Consider the following 16716-nt stretch of genomic DNA (forward strand, 5'->3'; position numbering starts at 1 on the left):
TTTCATAAATAAAACAATTTTGTGCGTAACAATAATAGCGTATCTTTAGGTTTTTTTCTATCAAGGTGGCTGTGATGTTTTTAGCTAGGTAAATAACCAGAGAGTTAAAGTACAGCTGATTTATTAGTGTTTAGTAAATGACTACAGCTTCTTTAAGACTGTCCTGTCTTTAGTTTTCCTTTCCTTTCTCTGTGCACCACTGAAAATAAATATATTCCAACATGGTTAATGCGCTGACCTTCTTCATGGGGACACAGAAGTCATTTGATTTGTCTACACTCACGTGTTTGAAGTTACAAAAGGGCACAAACTGGACAATGTCTCTGAGGACGGGTTCTCCTTTGGGTGAGCGTAGAATGCCGTCGTCACCATCCAGCATCTGCATGTCACTGAAGTCTGCGTTGCCTATTCCCACAATGATAACAGACATGGGGAGGTGGGAGGCATGTACGATTGCCTCCCGTGTGTCAGCCATGTCTGTTATAACTCCATCTGTCAGGATCAGCAGAATGAAATACTCCTAGTGAGAGAGAAAAAGGGAGTGATTCAACACACAAGTCAATTAAATAATAACCACACAGCCAGACCCTTTCATTCGCTCACTCTATTCACAGTTTACTGTCCCTCAATCAATCACCAGACAATGGAGACTCTCAAACTGATGAAGTGAGGAGAACTGAGTCAAGTACACTGAGATAAACGTCCCTCAGACAAGCAAGCATCGGGACGTTGATTACATCTCAGGCAGATAAACGACCACAGGGATATATTACAGTATCTGGTGATCAGTAATTCACAAACAGGAACTGAAAAACTAAATACTTCTGTGATTATACAGAACATACAATAATCCTATACATTTATAATTAAGGCTGACCGCCTCATGGCTTCATATTGTTTAATTTCAAATCATTTCAATGCTCTATAGATGAGATAAGATAAAAAGAAAAGAGGAGATGGAATGAGATGATATATGAAATGATGAGATAAGATGAGAATACACAGCTACACACCATGGCCTCCTTCGTGTGCATCTCCTCAGAAGCAGAGTTGGCTACTTTCTGGATGATTGGTGCAATGTTAGTGGGGCCATAGAGCTGGATCTTAGGCAGACAGTTCTGATAAGCTTCTACAACACCTTGAATGCCTAAAAAAAAAGAAAGAAAATGCTGCTTACACAACATGCCACTGTGGGTTCTGTGATACCTGGATAACCTCCAGGAGGGAATCACATGGAGGTCCTCCATAAATACTGAGATGGATGTTTGTAATGTTTGTAGTGAGTCGTTACAATTCATACAGCCGTCTTTCCTCTGAAGGTTCTCACTGGTCCTGAATGCTACGATCCCTGGCAGTTATGTAGGGAAACTCATTGTAGAGTGACACGTGACTGTAGAAAAATGGGCTGCCAGGCATCCTGTAGGCCATGGTGATGACTTGGTGGAAGGAGGAGTCATCAGTGCTTGTTTAAGTGTCAACAGCTAATCTATTGTCTCTACGTTGTCCAGTGGAATGTCAGCAGTGCGTCTATATTCAGTGCACTAACTTCTGGGTCACACCAGATGGATTTGTACATAGAGTAACATGCAGTCCTCAGTATTTGACCCCAGCTCCAGGGTTCAGCTGAGTCTGGAGCTTCAGCTAATCCATACGCTTGGTGAACTCGGATTGCTTCCTTTGATTACAGTATGTATCACAGCTGGATGTGGAAGTCACATTGTTAAGGCTATGAGTCTTAAGCCTCAATCCTGAGTTGCCACATCAGCATCACTGATTGTTTAAGCTCTCAGACAACCCAAAAACCTCAAGGAGGGAATCACACACACACACACACACACACACACTTACCAGCACACTCTGGGTTGTCCTCATCAAAGTTTACAGCAAAATCATGAGACACCTGTAAAGAAGAACACTTTTTCACTTTTTCAGAACCTGTACTTATACGATCAGGCCTTACAAATAATATAAGAGGAAAGAGAGAGAAATAAAACCGTCCAATGTAAACTAAACTTCTGTTCTGTTATTTATTTTCCTGCAGAGATGCAGCAGCTTTGTGAGGCGACGGACAGTGATATGCTGAAACTGAATGTAGAAAGACTGACTTACTTTGAAGTCTGGAGGGATCTGAGCTCCGAAGCCAAAGGCTGGGAACATTTTATCACTGAAATAAGAGAAGGTATGAATATCTTCTTCATCTCGCTATCTGAAATCTTTAAAGTCTGAGAAAGTGTGTAGATGTGGATGTATGACATCGGTAAAGATTAGATGAAATTGTTTCAGTGCCTGAATGATCTACTCAGTCAGGAGTGACATGATGTGAGGGAGAGGACGAGGTCCTGTACACTAATATGTACAGGAGAAAGTCACTCAGAATCAGATCTGTGGATCATTGCTTAAAAGAATGATTTACAATGCTTTTAAAAATTCAGCACAGAATTTGCATTATTTATTAGCGCTGGTATCATTTACAGTAATCTGATATTAAACTGCACTGAAGAAAATCATGTAGAATATATCTTGGATTTTTACAGCCTGAGTTACCTGTCATAGTCTTGGCAGATCTCACCCACAGCCACCAGGGCCTTGAGGTACTCGTTGGGCTGGTACGGGTGGATGTAATGAAGGGAACAGCTGTTACGCGGGTCACCGTTCGAAGCAGTAAAATCAATCGCCACCTTCGGACACATACAGCCTCCATCAGTGAAGATACACACACAGTGTGTGTGTGTGTGTGTGTGTATGTGTGTGTGTGTGTGTGTGTGTGTGTGTTCACTGCCAACAAATGTTTCTTTTATTTCCACATTGACCTGCTAAGATATCTTATCATGTTTGCAGGGCGATGTCTGAGGAGCTATTCCAGATTTTTTCAATCAGTCTGAATGTTTGGAGCTGTTTTATGTAAAAGAAGCTTTTGCTTTGCTTTGATCATTAATGCGTCCGTCTCAAATAAAGTCTATCACGTTTCCTGCTATGAGTGTTCAGTCTCTTACCGTAAACTGGATCTGACATCCTCCCATTATATAATCCAGAAACGAGTGCATCTTTATTATCTGAGGAAAAAGATGAGAGTTCTGTTCAGGAATGAACAAGTGTGGATTTGTACTGATTTCTCCGCTTCTCTCCTGACCACATTTACCCACTCTGTGTGATAGAGGATAACAAGAGAGACACACAAAGAGCTCCTTCACCTTACACTGAGTCAGCATCACCACACCAGAGTTTCTGTAATTCTTCTTCTTCACTTGATACTTGGGATTGATGCATTCCCACTGAATCTGTGGGTGAGAAACAACAGTCAGAAAACCAAACCAGCCTGAAACCAACACAAGAAATACTTCAGCTCAAGGAATTCCTAAAGCAGAAACACGACATATGATGTTTGTATGAGCTGGAAATTCATGGGCTGGAATGATTTCATTCTAAGAATCCCTAGAAGGTAACTTGTGTGAATTGATATGTACAGGAAAGGTTTTGTGATTTACATAAAAAACCGGCTGGCTGACAGTGACAGACGCATCACCTCATTAGAAAACAGTCAAGTGGTGCAACATAATCTATGGAATAATAATTCTAATAAATGTATTCAATGTTAAAGCATTTATTTTGGTCTATGTGTTAGAATAAAAAAAGAAGAACAGAAGGAAACATTGCAGTAAAGCAGAAGAAAGAGAGTGTAATAAAAATAATGCAGAAGATGCAACTTCAACTCTCAAGCATCATCAGTCAGCAATTAATGACTGTGTGTGTGTGTGTGTGTGTGTGTTAACCTGTTTTCCATCCATAGCTGTCTTCAAATCTTTAAAGGTAGTCTGGAATTCTCCAATAAAGTCATGCTTTCCATTTGAGTCCCAGTCCCACACTGTACACTAAAGAAAAAGAAAATGGAAGACAAAAGTCAGAGTTAAACAAAAGTCCATTTTTACGATCATGTATGAGGCATCGGATCAGGACATCATGTCATTTTAGTAGTTTCTTAACCACCAGTCACAGTATACAGTGCATAGTGTATAGAATGTAGTATATAGTGTGTGCAGTGTATAGTGTATAGGGAGTAGTGTGTACAGGGCGTAGTGTATAGTGTATAGGGTGTAGTGTATAGTGTGTGCAGTGTATAGTGTGTACAGAGTGTAGTGTATAGTGTATAGGGTGTAGTGTGTAATGTATAGTGTATAGGATGTAGTGTGTACAGGGTGTAATGTGTAGTATCTAGTGTGTACAGTGTATAGGGTGTAGTGTCTAGTTTATAGAGTCTAGTGTACAGGGTGTACTGTATAGTGTGTACTGTATAGTGTATAGGGTGTAGTGTGTAATGTATAGTGTGTACATTGGGTAGTGTATAGTGTGTACAGTGTATAAGGTTTAGTATGTAATGTATATTGTGTACCATGGGTAGTGTATAGGGTGGACAGGGTGTAGTGTGTAGTGTATATGGTGTAGTGTTTACACTGTATAGTGTATAAGTTGTAGTGTGTACAGTGTATAATGTATAGGGTGTAGTGTCTAGTTTATAGGGTCTAGTGTATAGGGTGTATTGTATAGTGTATAGTGTGTACTGTATAGTGTAAAGGCTCTAGTGTACAGGTGTAGTGTGTAGTGTATAGAATGTAGTGTGTACAGCGTGTAGTGTATAGGGTATAGTGTGTAGTGTGCACAGGGTGTAGTGTGTAGTGTATAGGGTATAGTGTATAGTGTGTAGTGTGCACAGGGTGTAGTGTGTAGTGTATAGGGTATAGTGTATAGGGTATAGTGCATAGGGTGTAGTGTGTACAGGGTGTAGTGTGTAGTGTATAGTGTACAGGGGTTAGTGTATAGGATGTAATGTGTAGTGTGTACAGAGTGGTGTATAGGGTGTAGTGTGTACAGGGTGTAGTGTATAGGGTGTACAGGGTGTAGTGTGTAGTGTATATAGTGTATAGGGTGTAGTGTATAGTGTATATAGTGTATAGGGTGTACTGTATAGTGTATATAGTGTATAGGGTGTACTGTGTAGTGTATAGGGTGTACTGTATAGTGTATATAGTGTATAGGGTGTACTGTATAGTGTATTGGGTGTACTGTATAGTGTATATAGGGTGTAGTGTATAGTGTATATAGTGTATAGGGTGTACTGTATAGTGTATAGGGTGTACTGTATAGTGTATAGGGTGTACTGTATAGTGTATATAGTGTATAGGTTGTACTATATAGTGTATATAGTGTATAGGGTGTACTGTATAGTGTATATAGTGTATAGGGTGTACTGTATAGTGTATATAGTGTAGTGTATAGTGTATAGGGTGTACTGTATAGTGTATATAGTGTAGTGTATAGTGTATAGGGTGTACTGTATAGTGTATATAGTGTATAGGGTGTACTGTATAGAGTATAGGGTGTATAGGGTGTAGTGTGTAGTGTATAGGGTGTACTGTATAGTGTATAGGGTGTACTGTATAGTGCATATAGTGTATAGGGTGTACTGTATAGTGTATAGTGTGTAGTGTATAGGATGTACTGTATAGTGTATAGGGTGTACTGTATAGTGTATATAGTGTATAGGGTGTACTGTATAGTGTATATAGTGTATAGGGTGTACTGTATAGTTTATATAGTGTATAGGGTGTACTGTATAGTGTATATAGTGTATAGGGTGTACTGTATAGTTTATATAGTGTATAGGGTGTACTGTATAGTGTATAGGGAGTACTGTATAGTTTATATAGTGTATAGTGTGTAGTGTATAGTGTATATAGTGTATAGGGTGTAGTGTATAGGGTGTAGTGTGTAATGTATAGTGTGCACAGTGGATAGTGTATAGGGTGTAGTGTGTAGTGTATAGGGTGTAGAGAGGTGGACAGAGAGAGAGAGAGAGAGAGAGAGAGAGAGAGAGAGAGAGAGAGAGAGAGAGAGAGAGAGAGAGAGAGAGAGAGAGAGAGAGAGAACAGCCTGCTTACATGCAGCAACAAATAAGTAACAGGTTTGTTGCGCTCATTTTCCCATTTCCCAAACCTCCCACTGCAGACAGACGCTAAATCACACCCCAACCTGCCACACTGTGCAATCAGGGGACTGTCAGAAGTGTTAGCTTGTATCGGCTTTGAAGGATGAGTCAGATATGAAATCATTTTAATGCATTAATATCCCAAGACCCACAGCACCAGAATGACACCACAGATAAGTGTTCAGACCAAATGTATAGATTAGATCACTGTCAGAATATGTGCAATGTATTCAAGGTCCAGGTCCACTTGTAATAAGAGTTAACAGGTTAGCATTCCTGCTACTGTACAAGTGCTAAACCTGACCATTCACAATGCACTGAGTGAAGCAGTGATCATCATGATGTACACATAAATAACCAGATGTGTGAATTAATCACTGACTATCCACTGTGTGTGTGTGTGTGTGTGTGTGTGTGCATGCACATACAGGAAAACCGTAGCACTGTGCAGTCTCACTGTTGAATCATTAATGCAGAGACATTAGTGGGGGGTAATCAAAATTTGAAAGCCATTTAAAATATTAATACAAAGATGCTGCGATTGACTTTTCAACTGAGTAAAAGCCATCAATCCATTATGTCTTTTTTAATGACTAATATACACACAAAATTCTTAGAAATGAAATACAAATAAAAAAATAACAGTGATTATCACAGGCCTCCTGGTTGGGAGATGAAAGTTGAGAGTGGTTTTGTTGTGGTTTTTGCATAAGTCGTCTCTTTAAACGTGCAGGCGCAACCTAGAGAACACATCCGTTTTGCTCAGCAGACTCCCGGCCATGTGTGTGTAGCAACATCGGGATTCAAACTCACAGTCTCCGGATGACAGACTTTACCATTCAGGAGCACTCAAACAGTGTTTTAAATTAACATGTGAACACAGAGATCTTGAAGTGAAATCAGTGTCAACACTGAGGTGCCCTCAGAGCGTTGTGTAAACAGCTCATGAATATTAAATTAAATTGCTCATCTTTATTCATGAATGGAAACCTTAAAATAACTGGCTGATCATGGTGCTGTTACTCAGGAGAATGCACTTAAATATTCGGGGTCAATCAGATCGCTGAATTCAACGAGTCACCAGGCACTCGATCAAGTCCTCAGCATACTCCTGAGCTCCCAAAGCACACACACATCCTGGAAGTGTCATGCATCATGATTTACACACCTTCAAACCTGACTCAGATTTCAGCATAATTACTACAATAATTTCAGCTAATTATGGTGACTCCCAATAGCTTCCTTTTAAATTTTTACTGTATTTACAGTTTTATCTATAGTGTACACATGTTCACAATAACATTAGCCTTCACTCTTCTGAGGACAGTGGAGAAGATCCTGAGACCATCTGCCATGTTCGCCATGAAGGGAATGGGAAGTGCTGGTCTGGGGAAAGTTGTTCAGGGTCACAGGAGTCTTAAACAAGGAAGTTGTTTGGATTGCACTGACTGGAGCTAATCAATAAATAAAAAAAAGCAATTAGCTGGAATTCTGTCTGTAATGGACTGGTCAGTGCAAACAGTAAATCTCAACTCTATTGAGCTGCTGTAGGATGTTGGAGCAGCTGTGCAGATTGGTACCAATCAAGATTCCAGTCTTTTAAATGCTAGTGTATATTTGCCAACTAATTATTTCCTCTGTGAGCCACAGTGTGCATTAAATGTGGTTTTGAATTTGTCTGCCTTCAGTATAGTGATCCTGGACTACAATCCTGTTTACATTTACAGCATTTGGCAGACTCCCTTATCCAATGCAATGTACAAAAGTACTTAAGTCTCACTCATTGAATACCTGAACTCTGGTTCACTAGGTTACAGACTTAAGATACCATGAGTTTAAAACTCTGTTCAAATGTAATTTTTTTTGTATATATAAATACTCACACAACAAACAGGAAAGAAAGTGCTAGTTGAAGTGTTTCCTGAATAAGTAGGTCTTCAACCATTGTTTGAAAATATCCAGTGACTCAGCTGTCTGGACCTCTAGGGGAAGTTCATTCCACCACCTCGGTGCAGAACAGAGAAGAGTTTTGTAGTATACTTACCTCTTACCCTGAGAGATGGTGGAACCAGTCGAGCAGTGCTGTAGATCGGAGGGTGTGGGGTGCAGTGTGAGGAGTGATGAGGGCTTTGGGGTAAGAGGGAGCTGGTCCATTTTTGGCTTTGTAGGCCAGCATCAGTGTTTTGAATCTGATGTGTGCAGTAGTGTTAATTTCGTCACCTATTTTTAATTTAGTCTTAGTCTTGTGCCAAATGTCCTTGTTAGTTTTAGTCATATTTAGTCATTCACATATCTTTTTTGTTAGTCTTAGTTTTAGTCGACTAAAACTCTCGTCATTTTAGTCTAGTTTTAGTCAAAAGAAAACTCAAGGTATCTTAGTCACGTTTTAGTCGATTATAAGTCTTTTAATTGTAGTCTAGTTTTAGTCAAAAAAATTGTAGCTTGACCACATCTGGAATCTATTGTAAGAATAAATACAACAAGGCCTCATTAAATGCAATAATATCAGGAACACAAGTGTTATAGTGGAAATAAATAACTTAATGAAAAGCCTAAGATCAAAACTGTAGGTGTGTGTATGTGTATATATATAAATTACCAACTTAATGCAAGTTATACATGGTATTGCACACACCATTATTGATGATATTTGGAGCAATATTACATGTAATTGTTAAACTTGATTCCCTTACATATACATTTGTTTTTAAGCCTCATTATTCATTTTGATTATGATGTGATTGTGACAGGGGGGTGGGAAGAGGTTTCAGGTTGGGGGTAAAGAGTTTTTTCTGTCACCACTTTTGAATAAGAAACAATATCGAGGCTATAAAACTTGTCAAAACTAGTATCAGTGAGAAGTTGAGTACACTCGAACTTGACTGCACATCACATTTTTTACTTTATTCATACTGCTTTTAATCATAATACAAAGACCGGTCATCGGGACATAAGCTGTCATGTACAATAAAAGAGCCTGCGCAGCAGCGGCGTGTGGACGAATTCTTTCTACGCACACACTATTTTATTTCTTGATAACAGACCGCTGCGAACTATAACACACCGTTGCCATGAAAAACAGAGCGTTGCCATGGACACACAGGATTCTAACCGTAGAGACGGAGCGCACCATTTTCTTTAGAGGAAACAATACAATCGTTTTTAAATCAATATTTTGAGTCAAATTATCGATTTATTTGGTAGGTAGCAATATAATAAGCAGGATTCACTTCGCGGACCTGTAACTTGCCGCGAACTCGTGCTGAATATTTTAAAGGCGTAACAGCTGATGTAAAAGCAGAGACAATTGTAGACGAAAATGAAGAGAGATTTTATCTTAGTTTTTATTTTATACAAAACGTTTTCGTCTCGTCTTTTTTCGTCAACAATAATGTATGTTAATTTAGTCTTAGTCAGCGTTTTTGGACAGTGGTGCAGTCTTGTCATCGTCTCGTCTTAGTCATGAAAAAAAGGTTGTTGACGAACATATTTCGTCTTGCCTCGTCTGACAAAATTAACACTAGTGTGCAGCTAGCGGAAGCCAGTGGAGGGATCGCAGCAGCGGGGTGGTGTGGAGAACTTAGGCAGGTTGAAAACAAGCCGTGCAGCTGCATTTTGGATCATTTGCAGAGGACGGATTGTATTCATAGGTAGACCTGCCAGCAGTGCATTGCAGTAATCCAGTCTAGAAATGACAAGAGACTGAACAAGTACCTGAGCAGCCTTGTTGGACAAAAATGGCCGAAACCTTCTAATGTAGAGAAGGAACCGACATGAGCAAGCAACATGAGAGGAAATGGACAGTGTCCATGGTTACCCCAAGGTTGTGAGCTGTGGCTGAAGGGGAGATCAGATCGTTGTGCAGGGACATTGCAATTGATGATCAGCAGTCAGTTCAGTTTTGCTAAGATTGAGCTTTAACTGATGAGCAGTCATCCATGATGAAATTTCTGCCAGACACGCTGAGATCCGATCAGAAGCTGTGGTATCTGAGGGTGTGAAAGAGAAGATACAGTGGGGTTCGAAAATTTGGGCACCCCAGGTAAAAATTTGTATTAATGTGCATAAAGAAGCCAAGAAAAGAGGAAAAAATCTCCAAAAGGCATCAAATTACAGATTAAACATTCTTATAATTTGTCAAAAAAAAGTTAGATTTTATTTCCATCATTTACACTTTCAAAATAATAGAAAACAAAAAAAATGGTGTCAGCAAAAGTTTGGGCACCCTGCAGAGTTTATACCTTGTACTGCCCCTTTGGCAAGTATCACAGCTTGTAAACACTTTTTGTAGCCAGTCAAGAGTCTTTCCATTCTTGTTTTAGGTATCTTCACCCGTTCTTCCTTACAAAAGTCTTCCAGTTGTTTGAGATTTCTGGGTTGTCTGTCACGCACTGCTCTTTTAAGGTCTATACACAGATTTTCAATTATGTTGAGGTCAGGAGATTGTGAAGGCCATGACAAAACCTTCAGTTTACGCCTCTTGATGTAATCCACCGTGGATTTTGAGGTGTGTTTAGGATCATTATCCATTTGTAGAAGCCATCCTCTTTTTAGCTTCAGCTTCTTCACAGATGGCATCAAGTTAGAGTCCAAAATTTGCTTGAATCGATTTTTCCTTCTACTCGTGATGTTCCCTGTGCCACTGGCTGCAATACAACCCCAAAGCATGATTGATCTACCCCATGCTTAACAGTTGGACAGAGGTTCTTTTCATTAAATTCTGTGCCCTTTCTTCTCCAAACGTACCTTTGCTCATTCCGGCCAAAAAGTTCGATTTTAACCTCATTGGTCCACAGAACTTGTTTCCAGCATCAGGCTTGTCTATATGTTCATTTGCAAACTTCAAATGCTGATTTTTGTGGTGAGGACGTAGAAGAGGTTTTCTTCTGATGACTCTTCCATGAAGACCATATTTGTACAAGTATCTCTTTATAGTGGAATGGTGTACCACAACTCCAGTGTCTGCCAGATCTTTCTGGAGGGATCGTGCAGTCAAACGTGGGTTTCTCACAATCCTGCGAGCTGTTCTGTCTGATATTTTTCTTGGTCTTCCGGATCTTGCTTTAACTCCCACTGATCCTATGACCACCATTTCTTAATTACATTCTGAACAGAGGATACTGGCATCTGAAAACGCTTTGCTATCTTCTTATAGCCTTCTCCTGCTTTGTGAGCGTCAACTATTTTCAGTTTCAGTTTTCTAGACAACTGCTTAGAAGAACCCATGGTGCTGATTGTTGGGGCAAGGTCAGATGAGTCTGGGCATTTAAAACCTTTGAGATTGACATCACCTGGTCTTACCAGATGATGACTGAGAACAATCCATGACACTGTCAGGTCTCAGCATATCAAAGGGGCGGTGCATGCTATAAACTCTTCAGGGTGCCCAAACTTTTGCAGAGGCCATTTTTTTTATTTTCTGTTATTTTGAAAGTGTAAATGATGGAAAAAAAATCTAACTTTTTTTCTGACAAATTATAAGAATGTTTAATCTGTAATTTGATGCCTTTTGGAGATTTTTCCATCTTTCCTTGGCTTCTTTATGCACATTAATACAATTTTTTACCTGGGGTGCCCAAACTTTCGAACCCCACTGTAAGTTGTGCATCATCAGCATAGCAGTGGTAAGAGAACCCATGTGAGGAAATAACTTCACCAAGAGAGTGAGTATACAGGTAGAAAAGAAGAGGACCAAGTACTGAGCCCTGTGGGACACCAGTGGAGAGTCTGCGTGGAGCAGATGTCACTCCCTTCCATGTTACCTGATATGAGCGTCCTTCCAGGTAGGAAGCAAACCATTCCCAAGCTGATCCGTAAATCCCAAGACTCCTGAGGGTGGACAAGAGAGTCTTGTGGTTGACCGTATCAAACACTGCTGAAAGGTCAAGGAGGATAAGGACGGATGACAGTTTGGCTGATGTAGCAGCATTTAGTTTCTCAGAGACATCCAAAAGGTCTGTCTCTGTAGAATGTGCTGCTTTAAAGCCAGACTGGTTGGGATTTTGTTTGTCCATGGATCCTTATTCTGTCTCCAAGCAAGAGGATCCAGTCTCTGGATCCAGCAAGAGCTCAAGAAATACAATAGCTCACTGGATGAATCTAAATTGTAATTTAAACCGCAACACTGAATCATTCCTATGACTTTGAACTAGAGTTCTGAAGTGTCAGGAAAAGATGGGAGTACATGTTGTCTCTCAATTGATTCATTCACCTGGATATCCACCCCTCTAATCTGCTCAGATATCACAGACCATGCAGTCCTCTAACCAACCTTGGTTCTCAGCTCCTTTGGACACCAAACCCAGGGAAGAATTTTCACCCGAGGAGAACAAACACTGCAGAAAGCTCAGCCTGTGTCTGCATTATGGTAACAAGTGCCATTTAAGAGAAGTATGTTTAGCACCCACCTGATGCCAACCTCAAACATGTGAACCTCAATTCTACTCCCACGACTGAAAACAAACAAATTACATTATCATGATGTACCACAAAAACATAAAATACATCAAGTCAGCCAAGAGACTCAACACCTGTCAAGCAAAAACGTAATTTGCTTTGTATACACTTTTACTATTCAGTCACATACCGGTTCAACGAAGGGTAAAGCCGACTTTCTATCAGAGTCTTTGAAAGTTCTCACTCTCGGCAGGCACCTAACCTATCCTTTCTAATGCCCCCTTTCCACCATAAAGAACCAGGTGCTGGTTCAGAGCTAGTGCTGATTCGAAGTGGGTTCCACTGGCGAGCCTTCTAAGAACCGGTTTGCCTTTCCATGGGCTAAAGAGCAATCACAGAGCCAAGTTTTACGTCACTGTATACAACGATATACAGCAACGTTAGCGCAGCAGCGGCAAACACAAACACAACATCAACAATGGCGGATGTTGCTTTACTGTTAATGCTCATGGCTTTGCAAACCTAAATTGGAATCCAAACGTGCGAATACTGGTTTGACGCAAGCGTCAGCGTCCTGGTTCAGAGCCGGTGCTTTGGGTGTCAAAAAAGAAAGAACTGATTTTAAATTAGGCTCTGGCTCTGAACCAGCACTCAAAAAGCCTTGGTGGAAAAGGGGCATAAGTGCTGTTCTCTAGCTCCACACATCATGGAGGACCCCACACCTATAGAATTACCAACAGAGAAATCCTACTTCCCACAGAGAACACGAAAACCCTTACTGACTTCCAAGCACCCAAGTATCTCAGGGGCCCTGAGATCATGGGCTCCTCCCTGATGTTTGAATTCCACTGAGAACATCCCAATCAGGCATTCAGAGGCTTCAAGCCTCTATTGTTTCCAATCATTATCCTAGTGAATTTAAATTGTACCTTTTTACATGTTCTTTGTAATAAAAACAATTATATTTTTAGTGATTTCTTTCATGATTTAAATTCCAAAGTGATATCACTGCTGAGATTCAGCCTCAGAATTTGTGCCTTGGAGTGAGATTTCTCAGAACAGCAAATGAGAGTCTGCAAACAGGTGAGATCAGTTAGTAGTCTGAGGGGAAAGGTGCTGAGGTGATGTCATGCGGTTGCAGGCTGAGGATCATGGGAGTTGTAGTCTTGAAGACATGAACATGATTACAAAATTATTATTTGAGAAAAGATGATAAATCTTCTGAATATAATTTATCGTTGTTTACAGAGCAGAGACAATAGAAGCTGTTTCAGCATCGGCTTCTTGTTGTTACGGTGTGTCATTTCCACTCAGCTAGCTGTCAGTTAACTGCCACAGTAAGGGATACTAGCTAATTAGCGGGCTGTGAGTGATGTCGGCTCACATCCTGTAGTGGAACTGAGCCGACTGCTTTTACGGGAATCTGCCACAGGCTTTCGGCTCTGATACGACCAGCAGACCCCGTAAGAATGCATGCCATATCAGCTGTGTCACTCTGAAACATATGACTGCAGAGGATATACAACATGCCACTTTAACCTTGTCTCTGATGCATCAAACTCCATCACTTATATAAAGGTGTGACATACAAATGTTGTCTAATCAAATACAGTGACAGAGTTAACACAAAGCCGAGCTCCACCGTAATATTAGCTCAAGCCCTGTGAGGAATCCAGGAAAGGTCAGTAAGGTTACCGATCCTAAGAACCTTAAAGTTCTGTCCTACCTTCAGCTCTCGCTCATGATCTCCACTGCAGAGAGTGTTCAGTGACACTTTGAACGACTTCCACACTGGATTTAGATTATTCATGATGGTCTGTAAAGACAAAGGCAAAGTTAATATTTATATTTAGTTGTGTAGTGTTAAGTTGTTGTGCATGTATTTGTTAAGTGTACCTCAGTTCTGTGCACTATTGATCCAGTACCGTCGTCATTCACCCTGAAGATTTCTAGAAATGGATCCGATTTGCTAAAAAAATCCTTTAGACAGAGATGTGTGAAGTGGAGAAACTAAACAACTGCATTGACGAGAACTGAGATAAAGATCATAAAAACACCAGTCTAATTGATTTCTTCTGATTTTCCACAATCACTCTGACAAATGAACTAATAAGCTGCTGATGTTTCATTCTTTGCTCATAAATAATGCATGAGAAGGATCTCAAGTCTTCATACCTTGTCATCGAGCTTTTTGGCACTAAAGGCAAGCTCCACATAATCATCATTCCCAGATAATTCCTCTGCCGTTATCTGTGATAGCAACAGAGTGCAAACACTTGTTGACATGGCAGTTATGTGTGTGTGTCTGTGTGTGTGTGTCTTTGTTTACTTACCGTTATAGAAGACTTGCCCGATGTGTTGCCCTGCTTCAGTAACGCTTTAGAGATTTTTCTCTGAGACACAATCTGTGCAGAGACACCAGATAAAAGACAATTCTTCAACAGCAAACAATTCAACAATTTCCATCTTATCTCAAGAGAAAAATCTATTAAAAATGTTTGTGAATTGCCCAGCAGGAAGCTCAGAGCCCTCCCTTATCCAATCACCCTGCTCACCAGCAGCTAAATGAAGAGGCTTAATACTCTTTATACTGAAAGCCAATAGTATCCTGACTAACATTATTAAAGTCTTGCTGAAATAAAAGTAGGTTTCCATCCTGCTGGTAGACTGAAACACCAGGGTTAGGGTTAGGGTTAGGGTTAGAAGAAAGGGTTAAAGGACAGCTCACCAAAGCTTATAGAGAGCATTGTCAGGTATTTCAACACAACTACATCTCATAAACCTTCCCTAAAGTGAGCACACACCTGTCCAAGTGTGCACTCCAGGGCTCCCAGGAAGTCTGCTTCCTTGAGGCCGTTGTGGTTGCTGCTGATGTCATGGAGCTCAAAGCGCAGTCGCTGCACCTCTTCAAAGTAGTAGTCTACTGTGAAGACCTTAGAAAACACAGGGCTGATACTACTGCGGATCACCTCGGTCCGGTCCACCTGAAACCCAGACAGCATGTCCAGTCAGACCACTGCTCATGGATGACTGTGGGGCAACCAGCATCCTCTCATAGTCAGGTAAGAATACAAATGTCAGGTTCACAGTTAAGAAGAATAACCAAAGACTTCCATTAAAAAATGTTTTATTCACAAGTCCAGGGTTTTGGTTTAATTTGCATTCAGTCTATAAGAACCTGAACAACCTGAACTGTCCCTCTGACTGATGTGCTCCTTCCTAATCCTGTCCATCCTCGTCACACCTAAAGAGAACCTCAACATCCTCATCTCTGCTACCTCCATCTCTGCCTCATGTCTTTTCCTCACTGCTACAGTCTCTAACCCATACAGCAGAGCTGCTCTCACTACTGTCTTCTACACCTTTCCTTTCATTCTTACTGACACTCTTCTGTCAAACACACAACACTACTGACACTCTTCTGTCACACACACACACAACACTCCTGACACTCTTCTGTCACACACACAAACACACACACACACACACACACACACACACACACAACACTCCTGACACTCTTCTGTCACACACACAACACTCCTGACACTCTTCTGTCACACACACAACACTCCTGACACTCTTCTGTCACACACACACACACAACACTCCTGACACTCTTCTGTCACACACACAACACTCCTGACACTCTTCTGTCAAACACACAACACTCCTGACACTCTTCTGTCACACACACACACAACACTCCTGACACTCTTCTGTCACACACACAACACTTCTGACACTCTTCTGTCACACACACAACACTCCTGACACTCTTCTGTCACACACACACAACACTCCTGACACTCTTCTTTCACACACACAACACTCCTGACACTCTTCTGTCACACACACTCACAACACTCCTGACACTCTTCTGTCATACACACAACACTCCTGACATTCTTCTGTCACACACACACACCACTCCTGACACTCTTCTGTCACACACACAACACTCCTGACACTCTTCTGTCACACACACACACACACAACACTCCTGACACTCTTCTGTCACACACACACAACACTCCTGACACTCTTTACCCATTCCAACCCCAAATCCTTAAGCTCCTGCACCTTCTTGACCTCAGCCCCCTGTAACCTCACTGTTCTACGTCCCTCCCTCTCGTTCATACACATGTATTCTGTCTTACTACCACTGACTTTCATTCCTCTTCTTTCAAACAAGTTCCCAAAAGAAGGGACTCCAATCCAATGGGAGCCGATCCTTGATGTAGCCCTACCTCCACCTTGAACTCCTCTGTCTGACCTACAGCACATCTCACAGCTGTCATACTCTTCTCATACACATCCTGAACTACTCTGAGGTACTT

The 16716-nt window shown here is 40.9% G+C and overlaps 1 protein-coding gene across 1 annotated transcript in view; it reads right to left on the reverse strand.

Moving 5' to 3' along the window:
• The window catches only part of cpne4b (copine IVb), a 33555-nt gene that overhangs the window by 6377 nt on the left and 10462 nt on the right, over positions 1 to 16716 (reverse strand). The window contains exons 3-15 of the mRNA XM_060897138.1: positions 15181 to 15360; positions 14710 to 14781; positions 14552 to 14626; positions 14273 to 14356; positions 14103 to 14192; positions 3771 to 3869; positions 3192 to 3278; positions 2994 to 3053; positions 2545 to 2678; positions 2110 to 2164; positions 1849 to 1900; positions 1014 to 1147; positions 284 to 520 (exon numbers count right to left, since the gene is read on the reverse strand). Of these exons, the coding sequence (XP_060753121.1) occupies positions 284 to 520; positions 1014 to 1147; positions 1849 to 1900; positions 2110 to 2164; positions 2545 to 2678; positions 2994 to 3053; positions 3192 to 3278; positions 3771 to 3869; positions 14103 to 14192; positions 14273 to 14356; positions 14552 to 14626; positions 14710 to 14781; positions 15181 to 15360 (1359 nt within the window). The remainder of the gene's footprint in view (positions 1 to 283; positions 521 to 1013; positions 1148 to 1848; positions 1901 to 2109; positions 2165 to 2544; positions 2679 to 2993; positions 3054 to 3191; positions 3279 to 3770; positions 3870 to 14102; positions 14193 to 14272; positions 14357 to 14551; positions 14627 to 14709; positions 14782 to 15180; positions 15361 to 16716) is intronic.

This window comes from Tachysurus vachellii, chromosome 21, assembly GCF_030014155.1.
Source record: "Tachysurus vachellii isolate PV-2020 chromosome 21, HZAU_Pvac_v1, whole genome shotgun sequence".
In the NCBI taxonomy this organism is placed as follows: Eukaryota; Metazoa; Chordata; class Actinopteri; order Siluriformes; family Bagridae; genus Tachysurus; species Tachysurus vachellii.